The sequence below is a fragment of the Monodon monoceros genome, unplaced genomic scaffold (genome assembly GCF_005190385.1).
Source record: "Monodon monoceros isolate NGI ecotype Baffin Bay Population unplaced genomic scaffold, NGI_Narwhal_1 Super_Scaffold_12, whole genome shotgun sequence".
NCBI classification, from domain to species: Eukaryota; Metazoa; Chordata; class Mammalia; order Artiodactyla; family Monodontidae; genus Monodon; species Monodon monoceros.
This window is the reverse complement of record NW_021703768.1, coordinates 162,928,751-162,937,202: the sequence shown is the minus strand read 5'-3', so window position 1 is coordinate 162,937,202 and position 8,452 is coordinate 162,928,751. Positions and strand designations below refer to the sequence as shown.

Here is an 8,452-nt window from a genome sequence, read left to right as displayed (position 1 = left end):
CAGGGACAAAGCAGGCCTCGGGGCACATGTCCAGGCTGTGTGATGAGGAGGTAGGCAGGTCACTGCCACCTTCTGCAGTCTGAGGATCAGAGCCTAATAAGGGCTATTTGTTCAGGAGAAACCTGAGCCGCCCGCATGGTGGAATTCAGGCGGAGGCCAGCAGACAGAGGCTTCCTGCCCTCCCTCCTTCTCCCTGGGGAGAGTAGCCCCAGATCAGAGGATCCCAGGGAGGTTGAAGCTGGGGTTCCCCCTAACAGCCTCCCACTCCCCCCACAAACACTCCAGGCTCCGGCTCTGTACAATAGGCACTTTATTAGTGGTTGGAATGCAGTTACAAGTAGGGCTGTACGGACAGAATGGGGGAGGGGGCGGCAGGCACTGGAGACAGAAACCCCAGGCTGGGATTTCTCCAGATCCCGGATTGGGATCCTGGATTGGATTGAGCGGGGGTGGGGGTGGGGGGTCCCTTGGGATATGGCGAAGGGGGAACCAGCACACCCGTTCCCCCCGAGTTCAACAAATTTGGCAAAAGGATCCTCAAGGGGAGGGGACTGGGCGGGGGAGGGGTCCCCCCATTTGCCCAGGGCATCTGCCCATCTCCCCACTTCCTCTGAAATCATCCCTTGGGTGGATTCAGTTTCTTTTCTCTCTTACAAAGAGAGCTGTGTCAATAACTGGCAGAGAAGGGCGGCGGGGGGCGGCGGGATTCGGCCCAACCTGCCAGCCAGCCTGTTTCCATTAAGCCGCTATTAGCGACCTCCTCCCCCCTGTTCCACACCAGCTTGATCCCAGCCTCCCTCCCCGGACAGCCTGCCTTCTGTGCCAGGAGACACCCCTACCTGGCACACCCCCACCCCAACCCCAACCCTACCCGAGGAGGGGACATCGGAAAGCATTCCTCAGTGGCCCCATCTCAGCCGTGATGACAGACAGAAAAAAAGCTAACAGACCCTTTAACGCATGTCCAGGTTAAAAAAACAATAATAAATGCCTGCAGCAGCCGGTAACCAGTTGTTCAGCCCCAGAGAAGGGTCCTGGCATCCTGGCCGGAGCAAACGCAAGTGAAAAGTGGACTTCCTGTGGCCACCGTTGCTGCAGACACAAACGCTGTCCTGTCATAAGAGGGGGACAGGAAGCGGAGGGCAGCCCGCAGAGGGCCCTTGCATGTCAGACATCAAGAAGCCTCGCTGGGCTTCTCATCCCGGCCAGTGGGGGCTGGAGAGACTCATCGCACAGTTTTTTTGGGGGGTGGGGGGCGGCCGTGAAAACGCGGACTGGCCCTTGGCATAGGTAGGAGATCCCACAAATCCTCCAGGTTCCCAGAAACTGGTGGTAACTGGATGATGGGGAGGGGCAGGAAGGGGGCGGCAGTGATAGGACTTCAGGTCAGCCCGATGGGCTGGGGGTTCTGACCCAGCTGCCAAGCACCCATTGTGAGACTTCCGGGGAGGGGTAGGAGGGCGGGGCCTTTAGGACTCCACCGGCTTCTTGTTGGCCTTGTTCAAAAGCTTCTTGAGGGTGAGAGACATGAAGTAAGGCCTCTCAGCGGTGCCATCGTTCCTCTCCAGGTCCTCCACTGCGGAGAGAGAGGCCCCAGAGCAGGTGGCATGAGGGGAGCCCACGGGCAGGGGCCTTAGGGGACAGGGTGGGCGGACAGGGGCCACAGAGAAGCCTCAGAGGGTTAGGAAGCAAGACATGCTGGGACTGGAGGGGGCGGACTGGAGCAGGCTGGGAACTCGACACACACACCCACACACCCACACACATGCTCCCCACTCCCAGGCCAGGAAGCCCCGCGTGCACCCCCGATCTACAGGGAGGAAACAAGGAGGCCTGCGTGGCCTCCAAGCCAGCCTCCCTCTCTACTCCTCGACTTCGCCCCGCTTCCCCTCCTCCTCCGCACTCTCCTTCAACAGGATGTCTCTCAGCTCGGGCGACATGAAGTAGGGTCGCTCCTGAGAGCCGTCATTCCTTTCCAGGTCCTCACCTGGGCTCCCCCCAGGAACCAGCAGGGGGGGAATGGGGGTGGTCAGGAAGGGAGGGAAAGAGGGAGGCAGGGAAGAACAGGGAAGCCAGCAGGCATGGAGGAGAGGAAGAGAAAGAGAAAACAAAACAAAAAAACACAGACAGATGGAGAGACCAGAGTTAGTGGCAGCCACCGATCCCACCCGCCCCGCAACAAAGCCGGAAACTCCGAAGCTGAGGGCCCAGGGGCACAGTGTTCTAGTTGCAGCCTGGACCAGGGGACAACAGGATGGAGAAGCTCTGAGCGCAGGGGGAAGCTGAGAGGGGGCGCGCCAGGGCCCTGCGACGAGGGACAGCCAGGCCCTAGGGGAGGCTGCGGGCACTGGGTTGGCGTGTGTACCCCCATCGGAGGGAGATATTCTGCCCAGAGGGGAGAAGGGAGTCAGGGCCCAGGAAGGGTGGGGATGAGGGGTTACTCACAGAAACAGAGGAATAGTGTGTCCACACACATGCCGTAGACACTGAAGAAGCCGTGGGCAATCAGGTAGGAGCCGATGATCACCGTCTAGGCAAGGAGAGACAAGCTGTTTCCACCCCAGCTCCTGCTCAGGGCAACCCCCCACTCACCACCACGTCCCTCCCCAGCTGGGGTTATGGCATTTCCCTGCTGATAAGCCCCTCCTCTGGACCTCCCCGGTGGTGCAGTGGTTAAGAATCTGCCTGTCGATGCAGCGGACACGGGTTCGATCCCTGGTCCGGGAAGATCCCACATGCCGCGGAGCAACTGAGCCCGCGCACCACAACTACTGAGCCCGCGTGCCACAACTACTGAAGCCTGCGCGCCCTAGAGCCCGTGCTCTGCAACGAGAAGCCACCGCAATTAGAAGCCCGCGCACCACAACGAAGAGTAGCCCCCACTTGCCGCAACTAGAGAAAGCCTGCGCGCAGCAACAAAGACCCAGTGCAGCCAAAAAAAAAAAAAAAAAGCCCCTCCTCTTAGGCCTTCCTCTGGCTGCAATTTTATGCATCTTCAGGGCAAGACAGGTTTAATGCTCACAACCCTACTAGACTGTGTCTATCCCGTTTATAACTATATCCCCAGTTGGGACTTCCCTGGTAGTCTAGTGGTTAAGACTCTGCACTTCCACTGCAGGGGATGTGGGTTCGATCCCTGGTCATGGAACTAAGATCCCGCATGCCACGAGATGTGGCCAAAAATATAAATAATTTAAATTTTTTTTGTTAATTTAAAAATAACTATATCCCCAGCAATCTGGAAACTCACGGGGCCTTGGTAGGTACCTGATAAGCATTTATTGACTGAAGTGAGCAGACTTCAGAGAGATGACATAACTTGCCCAGAGTCACTCAGAACTAGCAAATAAAGAACTAAGATAAAAATCGAGGTCACATATATACACTAATGTGTATAAAATAGATAACTAATAAGAACCTGCTGTATAAAAAAATAAATAAAATTCAAAAAAAAAAAATCGAGGTCACTGGGCTCCAAGGCCTGCACTCAGATACTGTACTGCTCTTAGGGTGATGACCTAATCCCTCCATGGCCCCATCACCTCCCTGCCCTTATCTCCACCTCCTTGCCACTTCACTACCTCCACACCAGCCACACTGATTTGCTCACTGTTCCTGGCATAGTCCTGCCTCAGGGCTTCCGTACTTGTTCCCTCTGCCTGGATGTTGCCTGCATCTTCTTCAGATCTTAGGTGTGACATCACTTCCACGGGGAAGCCCCCTGGACTCCCACACCTGCCCACATCCTCCACCACAAGCTCTAACAATTGGTTCCCTGTAATTCTGCCCTGTGGCACACACAAGTTTGCAAGCATGCATCCAATGCGGATCATCATTGGTTAATGTCGATTTACTCCTAAACTGTAAGGCCTTTTTCTTTTTTTTTGGCTGCACGGCATGTGGGATCTTAGTTCCCCGACCAGGGATCGAACCCGTGCCCCCTGCAGTGGAAAAGCGGAGTCCTAACTGCTGGACCGCCAGGGAAGTCCCAAACTGTAAGGCCTTTACAGGTCATGCCTGGAACGTGGTCGGTACTTAATGTTTGTGTCCTGAATTAACAACTCCCTACCTCTGAGCCCCATCCACATCTGTCTAGTCAAAGGAAGCTAGGCAAGTCCCAACATCTTCTCCCCAACCCCTGTCTGTCCCCAAAAGTTCATACCAGTATAGGAACCCAGTAATAATTGAGGGGTGGTGCTGTGTCCTGCACGATCCTGATTCGGTGGGTGAAGAAGAAGAAAGCCAGGATCCCTGGAGAGGGGGAGGAAACCGGGATGGTTGAGGGTTCTGGATACAGGAAATAGCCCCCCTCAAGAAGACCCCAGAGAAGAAGACAGTTATCAGAGAAGATGTGGGGGCCTGACAGCAGCTCACAAGCGGCCCCCAACAGGCTCCCGCAGCTGGACAGCACTCACCCACACTACCCACGATCAGAAGTTTGCCCAACAGGAAGAGGAAGTCGGTAACTTTGTCCAGGACAGCCACCCTGCCGGGGACAGTAGGAAACAGGCGTGAGTGCTGGCTCAGGGCCTGGGGGAGGAGGGAGGTGGCCAGAGGACAGTGTTTTCCCAGACCTGATGATGTTTCTCATGAGGAGGAAGAAGGCGTTTCTGGCTGAGGTGCAGAAGTTGGTGCCGTAGATGGCAATCTGGAGGGAGGTGGGAGGGACGGATCAGGCCCAGTGGGTGGGGAATGAGGGCTCCTCCACCCAGCAGGAGCTGGTGGGTTAGTGCCTGGTCCCAGGCTTACTCACCATGATGTAGGCATTCCTGTTGAGGAATCTAATGAATTTCTCCAGGCACCAGAAGCAGCATTTGAGACAGGTCATGAGGAACTTTGCAAACTTGTTCTCCGCAGCTGGTAGATGAGGGAGAGATGCAGAGGTGGGTGAGAGGAGACCCCACTCGGCCTGGTAGGAGCCCCCTATCTCCTTGTTACACACACTTGCCATAGTCCAGGACCCTTAGAGCCCACCTTCTCAAAGAGATGGGGAGAGGAGACTTGATCCAGGACCTCAGGCCCAGCCTCCAAGACAAGCAGCAGCGACAACCCACACTGCTATCCTGGCCCCGCCTCCAGGGCAGAAGCCAATCCTTGATGCCTCCTTGGCTCCACCCCAAAGTACAACCAATCCCAGCCCAACCCTCTCGTCAGGAACCAGTGGTGGCCCAGTCCTCTTGTTCCCACCCCCTCAGCAGTAAGAACACCCAGTGGGCTCTTTCAGCCACCCCTCCATCACAGGAACCAATCACTCAAGACCCTCAGCCCCACCCTTTCCCCACCATAGGCAGAAACCAATCTCTGTCCTACCACCTTAGCCCCACCCCCCCCCCAAGACCCAACCCTAAGCTCCCCCCCGCCCCCCCCCCCCCACCTCGGGAGTTACTGCCAACCATCTGTGGGCCATACCTTTCAGGCGCTGATCCAAGTACTCGAGTATCACTCGGATGATCTGCACGATGGCCAGAATGAGGGAGCCGAAGGCCAGAGAGCCTGTGTGATACCTTTGGGCCGAGGGAGTGGTCAGTGGTCCAGCCAGGCCTCTCCCACTCCAACTCACCCCTACCCCCAGCCCACCTTGGGCCCCACCTGAGCGCCCGGCCGAAGGCAGAGAAGAGTGGGAAGGCAGGCAGGTCATCCGGCTTGTTCAGGGCCCAGTAGTAGGAGGCGAAGGCGCCAGCTAGCGTGACCTGGCCCAGCGCCAGCACGAAGTTGGCCAGCCAGAAGAACATGAAAGCATTGAAGATCTGCAGGCCCAGCAGGGCCCGGTGGTAAGTCGACTCACCACCGTAGAAGGCGAACTGGCAGTGGGCTCCAGGGCACAGGCGGGATTCATTGGAGGAGGGGAAGGTCTGTGGGAGGGACGCAGAGCCTGGTCACATCATAGGGGCTAGGGGTTCAGAGTGGGCTCTGGGCATCAGGTCAGACCTGTCAGGTAGACCACGAGATGGGACAGGAGTCATGGGGAACAGAGTTAAGTCAAGGAATTGGGGGGTTAGGATAGGGGCTCTCAAAAGGCCTTCTAGAAACAAGATTAGGGATCATCATCCCAATGGGTGTCAGAGAGGCGGGATAAGCTATCTTGGGGATCAATGGAGTGGCCATGTGGACAGATCACAAGTGGCAGAGATCAGTATGAGGACCATGGAAGGCAGGTTAGGGGCTTGTGAAAGGCAAGACGGGGCTCTAAAGGAAGAACTGACCACCACTGGGTTAAGAGAGGGGTGTCGGGGCAGGAAATGAAGTCAAGGGGTGGGGGAAGGTGGGTAGATCAGCACTTAGTGGGTGGGGGGGAGTAGGTGCCAGGCTAGATCTCTTCCTCTCCCTGCCACCCACATCTGGCACAGGACATATGGCAGGCACCAAATGTTTGCTGAATGGTCCCCAAGTGGGGATGAGAGGCCTTCAGATCAACTGTGGGCTGCTAGGGAAAGAGCCACCCCGCCACTTCCGGACACCCACCTCAGGGTTGCAGGTTTTCCCAGCAACTGAGCAAGCGGTGTCATTGAAGATCTTATAGACAGCTTCGTTGGAAGTGGACAGAAAGCTAGAGGCTCATTAAGGAACCCAACGTCTGGGATTAGGGACCACAGGGGCATGTGGAAAAGAATCCATTCCCACACCAGGTTCAGGCTTTGCCCCCAAGATGTAGGTCACCTCCAGGCAAGTGTGGCACTTAGCCCCCAGCCCCGGGGTCGGAGATCGGGGTCTGACGGTGGATACATAGCGGTGCTAGCCCAGTAGGCGATGCAAAGGCACAGCAGGAAGAAGGTGACCAGTGGGTACAGCAAGGAGCACATCACGTATCCCACAGCCCTGGGAGGAGTAGAAACACAGACATCAAGGCCCGAGCAGGCCTGGGACCACCCCAGCCTGACCCCCTGGCACCCCGGCACCCACCTGCTGGCTTCTTTAATGAGTGCAATGGCGATGAGAATTCTCTTCCGTAGAAAGACGAGCAGTAAGATGATAATAACCTCGAGGATGCTCAGAATGATCACTGCGTGGGGGGGTGGGGTGGGGCAGAGAGTGATCAAGTCTGCCACCTGCCTGAGCTCCCCACTCCCACCCAGGCCTCACTGAATGGGGAGCTGGGACTCACTGAAGGCCATCCAGGTCTGCCGCAAGTGCAGGTACACGCGGAGGTCCGTCTGGAAGCCAAGGTCCACCAGGGAGATGTCAGAGCCGGCCTCGCCACGCAGTCGAGCGTACTCCATGTAGCAATGAAATATTCCTGCATGGGGAACCACCGTGCTACGACTGACCTCAGCCCTCCGACGGCTCCCGCAACATTACAAAGCATGTACAACCACACCCATGTAACAGAAACAAAAACCAAGGCTGAGAGGGGCTGCCATCGCTTGCTGCTCCCTCAGGGCCTTTACCTGCTGTTCCTGCTGCCTGGTTCAGTCTCTCCCCAACTGGATCCTCACATCCTCTAGTCCCTGCTCAAATGTCACCTTCTCATGAGACCTTCTGGGATCTCTTCCCCCATTTAGAATCATACCCTCTTACATTCCAATTTCTTAAGGGATCTCTTCCCCCATTTAGAATCATACCCTCTTACATTCCAATTTCTTATTCCCCTTCACAGCTTTGACATCCCAGAGGTTTTCTGGTTTGTTTCTTGCCCATCTTGCCCATACCCTCTGGAATATAAGCTCCACCAAAAGTAAGGATTTGTCCTGTTTTATTCACTGCTGTAAGCCCAGGACCTAGAAGACTGCCCAGAACATAGCAGCCACTCAGTACATGATGGATGAATGAATGAGTGAATAGAAGTCAGGATGCTGTGTGGCCTGAAGCTTTCCTGACCCCTCTGCCATCCTGGAACAATGATTCATGGGTGGGGAGGGAGGACACGGGTGCTAACGTCCAGTGGGGTAGCATTAGGGATTTTCACCATTCCCCTTAGCTCTGGTAGAAGAAAGTCATAAAGTACAGGTAAAGTACAAAAAGCTAGGCACCAAAACGGCCAGCACCCAGCTAGAAACGACTATTAACGAATATTTTGGGAATTCCCTGGCAGTCCACTGGTTAGGACTCCACACTTTTACTGCAGGAGGCATGGGTTCAATCCCTGGTCGGGGAACTAAGATCCCACGTGCTGTGCGGCATGGCCAAAAAAAAAAAAAAAAAAATTTTTTTTTTCTAAATGAATATTTTAACATCTTTGTCTCCAGTGTAGGTTGCACATCCAGCATCTTTCCTCTTGGAAAGTTTAAATGAATAAACAGAACGTGAAGCATTGGCTTCTGAGCACTGCCTCTGAGTTCCACAGGCCTCAGGCCCTCCCGCATCTCATCCGCAGACTGTCTTCTTCTCATTAAGTCTCCTAACTAGTAAATACTAATTATCCCCAATTTATAGAGAAGGAAATTGAGGCATGGGGAGGTGGAGTCACTTGCCCAAGGTCACAGAGCAAGGAATTGGCAGAGCCAGCATTTGAACC

At 55.5% G+C, this 8,452-nt stretch overlaps 1 protein-coding gene across 4 annotated transcripts in view; it reads right to left on the bottom strand.

Moving 5' to 3' along the window:
• Positions 1 to 292: 292 nt before the first annotated feature.
• SLC44A2 (solute carrier family 44 member 2) overlaps positions 293 to 8,452 on the bottom strand; it is a 28,397-nt gene continuing 20,237 nt past the window's right edge. For 2 of the 4 annotated variants that reach the window (XM_029216377.1, XM_029216376.1), the window contains exons 11-22: positions 7,103 to 7,234; positions 6,901 to 7,000; positions 6,724 to 6,816; positions 6,463 to 6,547; positions 5,590 to 5,852; positions 5,410 to 5,504; positions 4,754 to 4,857; positions 4,575 to 4,648; positions 4,416 to 4,486; positions 4,163 to 4,251; positions 2,446 to 2,530; positions 293 to 1,576 (exon numbers count right to left, since the gene is read on the bottom strand). In XM_029216377.1, the coding sequence (XP_029072210.1) occupies positions 1,470 to 1,576; positions 2,446 to 2,530; positions 4,163 to 4,251; positions 4,416 to 4,486; positions 4,575 to 4,648; positions 4,754 to 4,857; positions 5,410 to 5,504; positions 5,590 to 5,852; positions 6,463 to 6,547; positions 6,724 to 6,816; positions 6,901 to 7,000; positions 7,103 to 7,234 (1,298 nt within the window). In that variant the 3' untranslated portion in view covers positions 293 to 1,469. The other 2 variants (XM_029216374.1, XM_029216373.1) reach the window with 1 other exon arrangement.